This window comes from Lutjanus erythropterus, chromosome 14, assembly GCF_056507025.1.
Source record: "Lutjanus erythropterus isolate fLutEry1 chromosome 14, fLutEry1.hap2, whole genome shotgun sequence".
Taxonomy (NCBI): domain Eukaryota; kingdom Metazoa; phylum Chordata; class Actinopteri; order Lutjaniformes; family Lutjanidae; genus Lutjanus; species Lutjanus erythropterus.
Genome location: NC_139330.1, coordinates 25,049,619 through 25,066,374, shown reverse-complemented (window position 1 = coordinate 25,066,374; position 16,756 = coordinate 25,049,619). Strand labels below are relative to the sequence as shown.

General features: G+C 40.8%; 1 protein-coding gene across 1 annotated transcript; it reads left to right on the top strand.

Moving 5' to 3' along the window:
- The first annotated feature begins 7,844 nt into the window (after positions 1–7,844).
- LOC146315626 (arylsulfatase I) lies at positions 7,845–12,071 on the top strand. Its single transcript, XM_084735761.1, has 3 exons — positions 7,845–8,327; positions 9,254–9,586; positions 9,665–12,071. Exons 1-3 carry the CDS (start codon positions 8,023–8,025, stop codon positions 10,752–10,754), a joined length of 1,728 nt encoding a protein of 575 aa, XP_084591887.1. The 5' UTR covers positions 7,845–8,022; the 3' UTR covers positions 10,755–12,071.
- The last annotated feature ends 4,685 nt before the right edge of the window (positions 12,072–16,756 follow it).

The window sequence follows — 16,756 nt, the reverse complement described above, 5'->3', positions numbered from 1 at the left end:
ATAAAAACCTACAAAATTGTCAAATCAGCATGGCTAAAAATCGTCAAAAGAAAAAAGAGATGTAATCCTCAAGCTCCCAGAATTTTTATGATCCACCATTTCGAAAAGACTTTGATTAGGCAAACGTCAGTGTGAAGGGGATTAGAGATGTTGCAAACAACTAATTTCCCTGTCGATTAAACAGTCAAATTTAGCCTGGGTGACCAGTCTAAAAGTAGAAAAAAAACACCCTGAGTCACTGAGTGTGGCTAATCTTAGCAGTGCTGGCACTAGTAGCCTGCTGTCCTTGCTGGTCAACATCCACATGCCTACCCATCTGAAAAATGCTTGGTCCACTGAGCTGAATCTGGAGGTGTCTGATGACATTTGGAATGAAGGCTTAACTAGAATTCAAACTTGTTCAATTAACGTCAGGTACAGACTGATTCAATACAAACTCATTCACAGACTCCACTACTTGAAGACCAAATTGAACAAAATGTAACCGTCTGTTTCTCCACTATGTGACAGATGTCAAGTTACAGAAGACTCTTTAACGCACCTTTTCTGGCTCTGTCCTCATCTATGCAATTACTGGTGTGAAATGTTTCAGCGGTTCCCTCGGCTCTGTGGAAGAGACGTTCCCCCTGTCCCAGAACTGGCACTCTTTGGATGTTCAGACACTACTTGGTAGCTGCCAAAAAGATGGTGCTAACCATCTGGAGAATACAGTCCTACAAATCTGTAGATTTTTGAGCATATGGGGTCCATTCATTGACTATGTCACAGATAAATAATTGTTGAATATGTTTGCCTACCCTTTACCTGTGGCCTTGTAACACTTGACTGTGTGACATCCTGAAAATCATAATACTGAAGGTATGTATGTCTGGCAGCTCTTTTCTTTTCCTTCTTTTATTTTATTCATATATATATATATATATAAATTTTCTTTCTTGTATTTTCTAGTCTGTTGCAGTTATTTTCATTTTACCATGTTGTTTACATGTTATTTGAATATAAAACTGAAAATATGAGAGAAAAAAAAACACATCGACATGCCTGATCCACATTGCTCCAGTCAAGTGGTTATCTGTCAGTTTATGCTGATACAGGCTACATACAGCCTTATTTTGATTTTCTATATCAAAATGCAGCTTAACTGAGGCTGCAGCCCTGGCTAGTGGCAGTTTGCTGCCTAGTATTCTTGGTACCGACTAGCAAGGGCAGCAATGTGTTATCTCTTGGTTGCCTAATCATGCATATCTCTGATGTACCGTATATACAGACAAAAATCAGAGTTCCAGTTAGATCACATGATACAATTAACTGTGAATATAGGGTTTAGAGCTTGCTCTTTTTCACATGGATGTTTCCTGACATCCATTACCTTGATGGTAATGTTGCCTTGTTAAACTTTTCTTTTTTCTTTATATTTTGCATTTTTCCTTTACCCAGCTGGGTTTGGATGTGCACACTTTGTACCTTTTTCATTATAATACTGCAAAACACATACTTTGTGTTTGTTAGTCTGTTAAAAAGTAATTTGGCTAATTTGGTTCAAAATTTATCCTTTTCCAATTTGAAGGCATAAATACACCTACTTGTGAATTAAAGCACTCAACCACCTTCTGCACACAGCCATTGTACCAGTCTCATTAAGGTGTTATAAATTTCCATTCCAACCTTCTGAATTTTCTATACATTTTTCCTTTCAAGGTGACAGTATTAATTCAAATTCAAGTTTTGATAGGATGGATGGAAAGAAAATCTGCAGGGCCTCCATAGTATATTTTTGAGAAGCATAGCCATTTGTTATTCCTCCTCTATCATCTTTGCTATCAGTCTGCATGCATTATTCCTCTGTTCCTCACGGTGGCAGTCTCCACTGGCTGTACCACAACAGTACACACACACACGCACGCACACACACACACATACTGTACACACACTGAGCTTGTGTAATCCCTTCAATTTTTGATGAGTCAAAGCCAGCACTCAGTCTCCTCAGGGGAAATGTCTGACAGGATAGAGCGGGCTGGCCATGGAGGTACTGTAAAGAGAGGGGGAGGACGAGGAGGTGGGGAAAAAGTTTACCCGTAGTTTGTGAATTTGACATAAGGCCAGCAGCATCCTCCATGTGGGTGGTTTGTTTGATGTGATGAGACTGAGTGGTCTCCCGCCCCCTCAGCCTCAGTTTGTCAATCCATCAGTGAGTAAGGTGAAGAGAACAGGGAGCGGATTGAGTTTCTGCCAGCTGGAAGATGATCCTCATGTATTTCAGGAGCAGCAGAGCCAGGGTCCCTGTGAGTGTCACCTTCAGGGTAGGTGGGAGTGGCAATGTTTGTTATGTCTCAGAGACAACATCTTCCAGTTCCACCTTTTGAGACCGATGTAACTTTGGACCACTCTGCCATAGATTACTCTCTCGCTCTCTCTCTCTCTCTCTCTCTCTCTCTCTCTCTCTCTCTCTCTCTGTGTGTGTGTGTGTGTGTGTGTGTGTGTGTGTGTGTGTGTGTGTGTGTGTGTGTGTGTGTGTGTGTGTCTATAGCATCCAATAAAGTTTCAGTGTATCACATAGTAATTGCAATTGTCAAGTCAAATTGAATGAATGATCCTTAATATTTTCCATTTCACAAATTGATGTACTGCATTTGTTGCTGTATGTATACTGTATGTATAGGCCACTAAGCCCCCAAATTTGGTCAATGAAGTACATTTATGGTGGCCACAAGAAAACATATGTACAAACAATACAAAAAAGTAATTGAATGCATCCTTAACTGTGACACTGTGATGTAAAATGTAACTAGACTAGACAAACTTGACTTCTTGGCTATTTGAAGAAACTTGTGACACATAACTGCAGTACATTATGCTCTTAGATGTTTCATATTTTAGTCACTTAAACTCCTGCTTTATCCACAGGCTCACAGTGTGGGGATAAAACTCACCTACATGGAATATTTGGTGGCCATAGAGTAGCTTTTTTTTGTAGATGCAAGGTTCCTGACTTCAGCAGAAGCCCCAAGTAGATGACTCTGACCTACCAAACTGCAACCAGATAAACCAGCTGGACGGTCAACGAGAGACGCTCTAGTGCACATTTATTTCACTGTAGGTCGTCTGATCAATAAAAACAGTAGTATTCTGACAAAACATTTGTTTGTTTGTTTGTTTTTTAATTTTGACATTTTTGACATTTAATAATAATCATAATAATAATAATATCAATGCAAATACTTTGTTACTGTCCTTAAGTAAAGTTTTAAGGTATCTGTACTTTACTTGGGTATTTATTTTCATGGCAACTTTTTACTTTTAGTCCCTACATTTTAACTCAAATATCTGTACTTTATACTCCTCTACAGTCTACAGTCTCTAGAGTCTGCTGCAAAGAAAAGGTGAGGTTCAGTTTGTTTTGCAAAGAAACAGCTGGTAAAATGTCCTTCAGAATGCTCCTTTTAACTTTTATACTTTGAGTACATTTTCAAACCCAGTACTTTTCCACTTTTATTGGAGACGCTGATTAAATACTTCTACTTTTACCAGAGTATTTTATTTTATTTATTTATTTTTTTTTACAGAAGTTACTTCTACTTACTTAAATAATGGGTGTACATTTGCCACTTCTGACTGGCATTAGTAAAATAGTAAGTGCTAGTAAAATGCTATCTCTTATCTAAGCTGAAGCTAGCAGCTAAGTAGCTTTTAGCTAATTGCTGGCTGAAAGGTATGCATAATTAAGGTTTGTATAATTGTGGCCATAATTTCAACTGTTGTGAAAGAGCAGTGTCAGCAAGTAAAACCTGATTTTGATTCCATGTGGACAAGCCGCATTCCTATAAGTTCATCAAAATGTCAAACTGGAGCAGCAAGACCAGGTTCAATATTACCCAATTGACCTTTGAACAAGACGTTACTCTGTGCTTAGGTCATTGTTAATGTCTGCCTTTGGGGAAACATCAGATGGCTTTTTTTTTTTTTAACCTGTTTTCCAGCATTAGGCTGCATCTTCGAAAGTGCATTTTGTCTACTGCTGATAATGATGGCTCTACTCTTTTGTTATTTGCTTGACAGGTTGGTACAGTTTGTATAGCTCATACATCACGTATCACAATACGGCAGTGCTTCCATAATGCTACAAAGTCATAGTCCTTTTTCTACTGTTATACTAAAGATGGGACAGTAACCTATTTTGTGCCAAACTTCAACAGTTGGTTGAAGTTCAAGGCCCTGGTAACAGTGCAATTAAAAATGTCTTAGTGCTGTTAGAAAATGACTTCTAAGTTTAACTTTTCATAAAAACATTACCTGTTGTCATTTAGACATGTCAGCATGCAAAGTTGCCAGTTGCAGCTTTAAATGCATCTTTTAGAAAGATTTTAGAGAGCCAGCTCTGCGTTTTGAGCTGGGCGGGGATCCATAAGCATCAATGAGTGCATTTTCTATCAGCCAGTACTGACGCCCATTTACTGTAGCATGATTACATCTTGCATATGGTGAACCATTTGAAATACCAAAATAAATCTCAGATGAAGACTTTTTAATATAGTAATACAGCTTTTTATTTTCATGTTTGATGATGAGCTTGAAAATGAAAGTCATTTTCAGATGCGGTTTGACACACGCACACACATGCGTTCACACACACACACACACACACTCCCCCACTTTAGCTCTAGCTCAACAGAGTGGCTCCAGATCGAGTGAGTCACTTATTCGTCGTCATGAATAAATCACACCCACTGCTACTCTCTTCTACTCTGCACCAATGCCTTTTCCAAAACACCCGCGCACACACACATGGTTGCACGCAAACATACTGTACAAATACACACTGGGCCATAAGTTGCATCCTTTGCCCTATACAGACACTCTGACCAATTACCCCCTTGTTGCACTACAGAAAATGTGTTTTCCAGGGTTTTGCATTTGTTGATAATGCAGTGTATAGTACAGCAAGCCCTGAAACTGGAGCAGAAAAAGTTCTACTTAAAAAACTGAGCCTTTTTACATTACTGTTTTAATATTTATTTTATTCTAGAGACTCACTTTTGTGGACCTTTAAACTACAACAAGAAACTTTTATATTTTCTTGATCTGGGATTTGTAGACAAAAGCAGTAGTGTTTCCACCAACATAACCTCCAAATATAATGTCAAAAATGAAATTATTTAAATAAAAATGTCCTCCTGCTTCTTTTTAACCGGCTAATGTACTACTTACTGTAACTCTGTCTGGGAAAATTTAAAGACAGGCTCATCTGACTTCCCAGAGAATCCGACCCAATGGCAGGTATTAAGAGTAACCATATAGCGATACCCAGTCTTCATTCATGCATCTATGCACCATGCAGACAAATACAAAAGACGCTATAGCATGAGTTTTCGCTAATATCATCTCTCTGTGATCCCTCTGAAATACACAGTTGAGCAAAGAACACAATCCCTTGCTCTCTGTACTCCTCAAGAAGACATTTGTCACTTTACATTTTTATAGCCCCCCTCCCTCTCCTCCGCCCTCTTAGCGGTAAAACGGAGTTCATGTCACCCTGCATTTCCCTGCGGCAAACTGATGGCTATACCCAGAGACCCAGACGTACATACACAGCAAGACAAAGTGATTGCTCCTTTTATGCCACTTTGTTTATGCTCTACTCTCTCATGTTAGACAGCGAAGCTTTCTTTTTCTTGTGTGGACGTTATTGCTGTCTCACTGCTGTCCCTCTTTTTTCTTGTTGTTTTTACTTATTTCTCAAGTTCTTATTTTTATGTCATAAATTCCTTTTCATATGTTCCCATTTGCCACCACTTCTTTCATCTAATCCACTTCAATGTGTCATCCCCACCCCCATCTGTCAGCCTCATTCTTACCTCATCGTCATCTTTCCCTGTCCTGCGATAGATCTCAATCTCCCCGGCATACCCCTCACTCTCACTGGGCAAAGAGCCTGTGAAATTTCCCACAGGGTAAGGCAACATGAGTTTGCTTCTACAACATAGGAAATGGACTCGTATCTGAGGCATTGATTTCCTCTCAGTATTATGGGAAGGAGATGGCAGTGAGGTGAGGGCTAAGAGCCCAGCGGTCGATACACATTCTCATCACAATGCCGGATGTTCCTCCGTACTTGGATTGGTTTCACTGGCCCAGCTCGGGCAGTAATTGTCATTGTGTGGCTCTATTAATTGAGCAGTGTCAAGCAACAAACGAAAGATGACAGGGGTTATTTGATTTTCATTAGGGATTTACAGTACAATTTGAAATGTGCAGTACGGGAAATCACAGTAGAAATATTAGCTGTAGCAGTCGTAATAGCACTTTAATGGGGATAGCAGTCAGAAAAGAATAGCAGTAATGACAGTATTAGTGACCATAAGTGTAATGACAATGGTTGTAGCAGTAATAGTAGTAAAACATATTGCTTCATTATGGATAGGCCTTAAATAGTCTACTAAGTTACAAAAACACAGATTTTCACCAGGGGGAGTCACAAAGCTCTTCTGCGATACTGACAGGGAAATTGCCAGTTGGTCTCAGCATAGAGTTCCAATTTCAATAGTGCAAGTTAAGGCCTTTTTTCAGACTAAGGTTGATTCTTCTGAGTTTCACTTCTGGCATGAACACATCTGACAAATCAAACTGTGTGTGGTTGGCGGCGTCACGTTCAAGACATTCGACATGGCGAATCACTTGTTTCATACATGTTTCACCGATCGTTTACATGACGAGAGGGAGGAAGCAACTACAAAGACAATGATTTCAAAGGCAGCATGTGGAGAGGAGCAAATGAGCGTCAGTATGATGATTGTGTGTATATGAAGATTGAACAGTCTACGGAAATGTCTTTGTTAGAACTTCCAACTCAGCAAACCCCGTCCTGTCGGATTACGATACACTGCGCACATCTGGAACTGTTACAAATCATGTGAAACATCTCACCTATGGATAGCTGCTACTTCAGATCAGTTGGGTCTCTCACATCAGTACTCTGCCTCTTCAAACTTGGTGCACTCTTAAAATATGTCCTGTTGCAGCTGTGAAACAATTTCAGCTACTGAGCCAAGCAGTTCTCCTCCTTTCTCTACATTGGCTGTACAAGGTATGTTGTTATTTCTTCTTTTTATTAAGTAAAAGGAGCCTCAGGTCTTACTAACTTGATGTTACTTACATCTTTTTTGCTGTCATGCAATTTATTTTTAGAAGCTTAATCATTTATTCTCAAAATTGTGTTGCTCTTGATCTGAATAGTCAGGTAGGTCAAAATCTTGCCTGAAATATTTGCAGTTTGGTGCTGTTTATTCATGTTGCTGTTGGTTTGTAAATGCCTTTAGACCTGCCCCCTATACTTAAGCCAATGCCTCTTTCATAACTCATGAACAGTTTGTATTAGATATTTGTGGGAGGCATCTCTAGACTTATTTACAATAGCTGTTACCAGTGATCTGTTGTAGATCATGTGCTCACATTGTATGTGATTAATGGCCCTTTTGCACAGCAGACTTTTTTCCATGTAATAGCAAGAACAACAAATTATGTTAGCACTCTGAATCAGTAATTATTGCAATTCAGAACACAATTAATAATGTTATAAAACTCCTGCTGTAGAAAGTGTCTATTCAACTTTACTTTCACAACACATTTTTGCCACTGGTCTTGTGCCAAGGACTTCCCAGCCATCGCATGAGGCGCCTGAAAGTACAGAGGAATGTAGCAAGGTACTGCAAAGAGAGTCGCACACACACACACACACACAACTCTACCAACTTCTTGCCCATCGAAGAGACAGCAATTTTTCCCCACCCACCACAGCAGCTGGCACCAGCTCAGCTCCATTTCACAAAACCAAGAATAAGCCCCAGAAAAAAGACGACAACTCATACTTAATGGACAGATAAGACCTTTGGACGAGCTCCTCGGACACACAGATCTGCCCATTTTTCTGCAGAAGTGATTCGGCTTGAGATTTATTGACTGCAGACTAAGCACAACAGAAAATACAGACAAAATTGGGCAGATAGCTACAGAGCACTGCTGGAGATGAGGGGAGGAATCTGCTCTGTGTTTTTGCTGGTGATCGGAGTGACCTTGCTCAGTGGCCTTGGCTGCTTGAGTGAACGTGAGTCTGTGGATGACAGTGTCAATACAGTGGAGGTGGAAAGGGCCAGGCCCCCACACCTTATCTTTATCATGGTGGATGACCAGGGTTACGGAGACATTGGCTACCATGGCTCAGACATCCACACACCTGCACTGGACCAGCTAGCAGCAGAGGGGGTCAAACTGGAAAATTATTACGTCCAGCCGATCTGCTCACCCTCTCGCAGTCAACTCATGACAGGCCGGTGAGTATTTTCCGCATCATTGCATCATTATTACAGTGGGAAAATGGTTTTGTTACTGCATCTGTTCTTGTATGATATAATTATGCATAGGCTTTACAGCCGTTTTGTCTTTTGTTAACATCTTTAATGATGTATCCAGTAATGGGGCAGCTCCCACAACAAGTAAGCCCGTAAAATAAAAGTACCACATTTTGTGGCAAGACGAAGTACTATATTATTTATGAAAAGCATCTTGTATTTTTGATACTTTTCTGTTGTTTGATCCTGAATTGTCATTCTCTCTGTGGATAACTGGCTAAATGTGACAAATTGACCTAACAGACATTGTATAGACATATAAATGCAACACAATGTCTGTGCAATATTGTACAATATGCAGCCTTCATTGCTTCTATATTTATTTGTTTTTCATTGTCTTTGTACTGAAGTAGTACTGATACTACTGAGTAATATTTTATATAATTTTGTGAATACACATATTAGTTTATTCAATACTGTATATTTATCTATCATCATCCCTATTTTTGCTACTTAACTTACCCTTTTGCTTCCCAGCAAAAGATTTTTTTTTTTAAATTTTTTTTTTTTTTTTTACATGATTTTATTTGCATAACCAGTGTGACAACAAACATCTTGAGTCTTGAAGTCCTGGAGACTGATATTTTCAGGTCAAATTAAGTCGTTTTTTGGCATGAAAGTTGCAGGTTGAAGGACAAAGTGGGTATTTTTTTAAGCTCCTTAACATGAAAGGATTCGGTAATATCCTCAAACACCTTGGTTTGATGATATGTAACAGTGTGGAAGTATCCACAGGTGCAGTATTTTTTAAACCATCTGTGAAATTTCCCATTATTGTGTTACTAGATACATCTTTGCAAGACACTGCTTTCTTCACATCTTCTCTCACACTCCCTCTATCTTGCCAGCTACCAAATTCACACTGGACTCCAGCATTCAATCATCCGATCACGTCAGCCCCTCTGCCTGCCCCCGCACATTCCCACCCTTCCAGAGCTTCTAGTGGAGGCTGGATATGCTACACACATGGTGGGGAAATGGCACCTGGGCTTTTGCAGGCCGAGCTGTCTACCCACAGGACGTGGCTTTCAGAGTTTCCTGGGTATGCTGACTGGCAGTGGAGACCACTACTCCTATAAGAGCTGTGATGGGGCTGAAGCTTGTGGATTTGACTTGCATGATGGAGACAGGCCTGCCTGGGAGATGACTGGAAACTACTCCACTCTGCTCTACATAGAGAGGTGAGCATCAAGGGATACATTAAACAGATTCACATTCAGAGAGATTAACTAAAATTTATGTCTCCTGTCTCCAACCAGAGTGAAGCAGATCCTGAGGAGCCAGGACCCCCATAAACCACTCTTCCTCTATCTGTCCCTTCAGGCTCCCCATACACCCTTGCAGGTACCAGACCTTTATCTGCACCACTATGATTCCCAGGGCAATCGCCTCAGGCGCCACTACGCAGCCATGCTGAGTTGCCTGGATGACGGGGTTGGACAAGTAGTCCAGGAGCTGAAGACTACTGGCCTCTATCAAAACTCAGTATTGATCTACTCATCTGATAACGGTGGGCAGCCGCTCTCTGGTGGGAGTAACTGGCCGCTGAGAGGTGGCAAAGGGACCTACTGGGAAGGGGGCATCCGGGCTGTGGGCTTTGTCCATAGTCCCCTCCTAGAGAGGAAGGGTGTGGTCAGCAGAGCACTCATCCATGTTTCTGACTGGTATCCCACATTACTAGGGCTGGCCGGGGCCCTGCCGTCCCACCATGGCCTAGACGGTCACAATGTGTGGGAGACCATCAGCAAGGGACTACCCTCTCCTCGCACTGAAATCCTTTTTAACATTGACCCAGTCTCAAGGAAGCCTGGGGAGCCATATGATAAGGCGCTGGTACTCAACGGCTTTGGGATCTGGGACACAGCCGTAAGGGCAGCAATAAGGGCTGGGGACTGGAAGCTATTGACAGGAAATGTGGGTGACGGGGACTGGATACCACCACAGGCTCTTCCTGGTGGTCCAGAAAGGTGGCAGAAGCTAGAGAAGCGGCGCAATGAGCTGGGGAAGTCAGTCTGGCTGTTTAATGTATCCTCTGACCCCTACGAGAGGTCAGACCTGGCTGAAGTTCGACCAGAGGTGGTAAAACATCTGCTGACCAGGTTGGCAGAGTACAACCAGACAGCTGTGATGGCCCAGAATCCACCAGATGATCCTATGGCTGACCCTGAGCTCCATGGAGGGGTGTGGAGCCCCTGGCTGGGCTTAGAGGGGCAAGAGAGGGATAATGGAGAGGAGGATGGCAGGAAAGAAAGGATGATCAAAATTAAGCACTGTAAACTCTGTAAATTAAAAGCCCTCTTCAAGAAGGTGGGATCACGCCTGCAGAGGCAGAACACTCTGTTCTACTAAATATCTTAACTAGCAACATTAATTGAACTAACAACTTGTTTCCACCAGGCATGGCTGCAACACCTCCCAACTTCAAATATGCGCCAAGTCTATTTTTTGACAGAAGCCATGTCAAGCTTAATGGAGCAGATCGAGCAGGCAGGAGATCAGACACAGGAACAACATAGAGAGTCCGGTCAGTATTTGAAATAAAACACCACATGCAGACTTGCAATGATATAACCAGACAAAAAAGAAAGTATTCAACTATGTAGCCTTCTTACCTGCAGAGGAAGTGTGAAAATCAAGAAAAACTGACCAAATCAACAAAATCTGAGCAAGTCAACAAAATCAAATGGTGAAAATGCTCCACTTCTGAAAAGCTTCTGGTGGGTCATGCAGCCCTGTGGGGGACAGATCAAAAACTTGGCACAGATGCAACATGCCTGGTGGAATCCAGTCATAAAGGGTTCAGTATGCTTCAAACAAACTTGGTTGTACAGTGTCATCTGAACACATCTGAAGGCAAAAATGTTAAGACCTGGTCTAAATGCCCACAATAATTGAGTAGGTGTATTTGTCATAATGGAAAGTTGCAAAAATGAATGAATGCAGACAATTCCATTTGTAGGAGTAGGGGGTTTCAACGCTGTTCAATGATTTGACAAGGACTTCATTTGAAGCATACTGACACCTTAATCGGGAGGAAGAGAAAGGAAAAGAGAGATGGAGACAAACAAAAATACAGACCAGCAGGCAAAGAGGCCAGTCAGATAGACGAGATAGACTCAGAATCAAATACTGAGGGTCGGCAGATAAACAGGCAGCTTGATAGACAAGGCAGACGTGGCTGTGCGGCTGGCTGAGCAAGCTGACTCACTCACTGTCCTGCAGCCAGACTGCAGCAGGGTGACTTTGGGCTGTCGCTGGACTGTGCATGGAGCAATGTGTGTGTCATTGTGCATATAGGCCTGTATTCATGAATAGTTTTATTTATACAGATAGAGTGCACACATGTGGAAATAAGGCCTGAAGAGATGGGAAGAGAAAGAAAAGCATAGACAGTGACCTCTTGATGTCTCATGTCCTAATCATCAGGGAAGACCCTTTGAGGATGACACAAAGACACCCATGAGGGTTGTTTTTATCAAATGTCACCTTGCCCTTGTGTTCTTAGGGGTTACATAGATTCACTTCTGCCCATTCTCTGCACACTCCTCTGAAAGACCTCTGACCACCACACTATGTCCAGTCCCTGCAGCATTGACCAACCAACAAAAGCTCAATAGCTGATATTATCAGTCTTTTCTGTTCTTTTAAATGTTTCTAAATTAATCCACTGTGTCATGATTCAAATGATCTAAATAAAATCATGAATGCAAAGTAAATATTAACATCTCATCACTACACACATAATTGCTGGAGAAAGTCAAAGACCACACTTGTTGGGTACTAAACTCAGCTTTATTTTACAGGTGTATAATTTTCTAATTATTTCCTCGCAATTTCCAGGACATTTCCTGGCAAGAATTATGTAATTTGGTGCTGATTAGATGAAAATAGAGGTTTCAGCTGGTCACCTGAACATACAGTAATGTGAAATTTGTCTGTAGGTAAGCATACAGTTAAGTTAGTGGAAAACAAGGGCTGGAAAGACCAGCAATTTTAAAAACTTACACCACCTGACCATGTTGCTTCCACAGTCAGAGGCCATTTTCTGAAGAAATTCAAATTCAGTTTAGGAAAAACATCTGACAACAAGAACCTTTCACCTCTTTATGAAAGATAATTGGCCCTTGCAGCAGGATTAGCGTTCACTAAGCTCTGTGAGGAGCTACTTTTGTCCTTGCTCTAAAGTGGCTTCTATTTAGGGAAAATTGTCTCAGTAATATTGTATTAAGTGTTAAGCAGTGGTGGAAATACTGAAAATCTGTACTCAAGTACAAGTATGATTACATTGCTAAAATATTACTCAATTACAAGTAAAAGTACTAGTGTTAGAAAAATACTTAAGTAAAAGTACAAAGTATTTCTCAAAAAAACTACTCAGAGTATTAGTTACTTTTATCCGATGATGTCACCATCACCTCTCCAGACTAGGGCTCTAAATTTTGTGTTTTGCTTTACCAATAGTTAAAACACTAACAATCAATTAATCATTAATAATTGATTTGATACAAAACAAGTCTTTTTTTGATTGGCCTTTTTTTTGTCTTTTTTTCCTACCATTTCAAGTTTTTATTTCCTTATTCAGCAAATGTCTCCAGCAGACAAAACAAAGCTAGAAATCTCCATGAATACATTTTTAACTGGTTAAATTCTTAATGAAAAATCAATTAAAGATCAGTCATTAAATATACTTTTTGTTTTTTGTTTGTTTCTTTTATTTTTTGTCCATATGTCCCGGTTTTCACTGGCTTTTTTGCCACCAGATCACTTTATTGGTTACAAAAATGCATCATAAACTATTGATATCTAATTAAATTGGCTTCTAACAGAAAAGCTTGCAATAAGAATTGAACTGTGACATGGTGTAACTGCTTACACCATTTCACATTTCAGTTAAATATCAAATTTGATCTGTTCTGTATCAGGTGCATGATGGGTACTTGTTATGTTATACATGTAAACAATCCAACCCTGTCGCCAGACAAGAACGGCAATAATGGCCACTGCTGCAAAACCCTTGATTACGTTCAGTGATGTTTTTAGAATGTGAACAAAAATCAAATCAAATCAAAATCTGTGCGTGACTCCTAGAGGATGGTTAAGGCTTAGGGAAAGATAGAGTTCATTAGGCAATTAAAATAACTTGTTAAAGGGAACCTCCATTGATTTTGCACATCCAAGTCTGTGTAGAGCTCTTGTGGAGTACTACTGCATGTGTGAAAAAAGTTGTATAAAGCCCTTTTGTGTCTCCAGAGGGAACTGCATGAAAATGATGTCACTTGAGTCAGCATAGGAGAAAAAAAGATGACATATCCGGTTCTGCTGAATTGATTCTGATCCTTATTTAAATTTCCACTATGTGTCTGACAGTGTAATTGGAGTGCGATTTTAAAGTGGAGGGAAACATTAACGTTATATTATAACATTATGTGACACAAGTCCATCCATCACCCCCACTTTACTAGGCTGCATAAAGGGCAGAATATTTCCTGCGTTGGCGCTGAACTTTGGCAATGGACTGAAACTGTATGGGGCAGAATCATCTAATATCTATATAATTCCTGGGGATACTTGGCTGAGGAGGCCTTTAGACTCATGCTGTCTGATTAGTTGTGATGTATCTGCCTGCTGATGGAGCTGCTGTTGTGTTGTTGATGTAGTTTGATAGGACCTGATCAGAGGTGGTGTGGCTTGCTCTCATACAACATGTACCGTGTTAACAGTTTCATCATTGTTAGGTATTGTGTACAGCAGCTCATTCCTTGACCCCAGCCTTTAGATGTGTGTCTGTGCGTGGATGTAGAAGTGTTTCTGGGTGTGAGTTTCAGCTGCAATCCCACACACAGTAGCAACAAGACTGTAAATTCCTCCCCAGCGGCCCAATAATGAATATTCAACTGTCCTTCTTCACTATTTCCTCCCTCCTCGCCTCCTCCTCCTCCTCCCTGTCACCCTCCCTCCCTCCATTTATCCCTCAGCTCTTTGCTCATTCCCATCCCCCTTGTCTTTCTTTCTCATTTTGCTCCTCATCCTACTCACTTGTTTGTGCTCATTTGGTAGATCGAGTTAGAAGTATTAGCCATGTTTTGCTCAGAGCTCTGTGGCGTACAGTTAAATAAAACGAGTGGAGGAGGGAAGAGAGAGCTCCCCAGGGGCTGCAGGGGGCTGTCATGTCTGAAGTGCTTGTAGATCAGATTAAAATGTCTTGTTTAGTGAAAAAGCCTCGCTGCATACATAACACGCACCAACCAGTAATAGTGTAGAAGTTTAATTTGGAAAATCTTTAGTTTTAAAGAATAAGGCTTTTGCTGTTGTCAACAAATCCCATTAAAAAAATGCATTGTGGTTTTTTTCAGTACTTTCTGATTTCCCTGCCCTGTCTTTGGCTCTCTGGGACTATTTCCATCCTCAGACTTGGAAAGTGTTTACAGCACTGGGACAGTGTATGTGTAAGAGTTTTTGGTCAGTGGTTTTGGTGTTTTCATGGGTTTTGTTAACAATTAAAACAGTCTAACATATTACCAAACTGTCTTAAGATATATCAGAAAACTCAACTCAGTAGTTCACTGTGTAATTACATCAGTCAGCTGTTTTATGAACTAAAACTGTCTTAAATGAATGATAATGATAAGAATATTTTTTACAAGTCAGGTCAAACATCTTAGCTTGTGATTGTAACAATTTAATACTAGTACTCCTGCTATTACTTGTAGTAATTTGAACAATAAACAGGAGTGTGTTCTGTGGTGCAGTGCCAGGTGCCCTGGAGCAGGTTGGGCTTTGGTGTCTTAGTCAAACAAATTTGCACAAGAGCCAGGAAGGATATACTGACTATTACAAACTGAATCTGTCATTTCTAAGTTACAGAACACACTGTGTCACAACCTGATCACACTGCCATCCAAAAATAGAGGGGCTGATGGTTAGAAAGACACTTTATGGATTTATTTCACTGTTATGTATTCATTTTATTTTTAATGGTGGACAGACTGAATGAAAGACCAACATTGCCATCCATAGATGTGTATTGTACTATACATGACACAAGAAACAACTAATGCTATTAGCCAATTCTGAGTCATGTTAGCAGGATGGTCATCTTTGTACACAAATTCAACATCCATCAACAGAAATGTGTCTGCTTTTCAATCATCCAACAAGCAGTTCTGATGGAGTGTACTGATCCCTGAAGTACAGCTTTGCAGAGCCACTAGCATGGCTGTAGACTCTTGGTGTAGTTAATAAACAAAGCACTGACCTCTATCTTTATGGGAAGTCGTGGAAATTAAACAACTGGAGGCTTTTTATTCCAAAACTGCAAAGACTTCATGACATGGATGACATCGCTCCAGGGACCACAGAAGCTGAAGGCACTCTGTTCACCTCCTCTGTATGTGCATGCAACAAACACACAGAGAGAAGACTTAACACCATGATAAGTAGACTCCAGTGATGAGATGTGATGAGACTGCTTTGGCTTAACAGTAGGACCGCTGCTCAGAGACCCTCAGAGTCCCATACATGTGAGAAACTGGTGAAGACAATCGTTACATGCCCACACATCTGATTCCCAGTATACTGTGATGGCCCGCAGAAATAAGGCAGCGTCAGATGATATAAATCATGGAGGAGGTGTCACACAAACACACACACACACACACACACACACAGGAACACACACACACACACACACACACACAGGAACACACAGTGCTATCCAGTACGTGGGAGGGAGCTGTCATATCCACTGTTGGATAATCAGTTGAAGGTAAGGCTAACTCAAGATTCTTTGGTGAAGTCGTGAAGTTAAACACAATAGACTCATGACAAAGTACAACTTTTATTTTCATGTGTCGGACATCGTGTACCAGATATGGCTAATTGTTCCACACTGAAAGGAAATGTAGCCCCTTTTCCACACTCACTCAGTGAGACTGAGTGGTGTCAACGACTCGATTGGGACACATTCACTAGAGTCTCTTGCATCGTAAATTGCAGCCCATTAAGCAGTGAAATAGACGTGATGTGCTATTAAATGCTTATGTGGGACTACGTGACTATTTAGTAATTGGCAAAGAAAGGTAATAGATCCACTCTAATGTCCTGTACATGACAGACTATTCCCAAGAAGATTATTCAGGTTAAACCTTGAGAAAAGATTTACTGAATGACATCCAAGCTGTCTCAGTGCAGCAGATACCAAGGTTTGACCTCCGGGTGTTGTAAATGAGAGTGGTCACTCCCTGAGACCCATACACACAGCTCTACACCATAAAAGTCTTGTGACGTCACTGGTCAGCACAAGGGAGGGGAGGCTCTCCAAAGATACGTAGTGTAGTCGTGAGCCAAGTTGA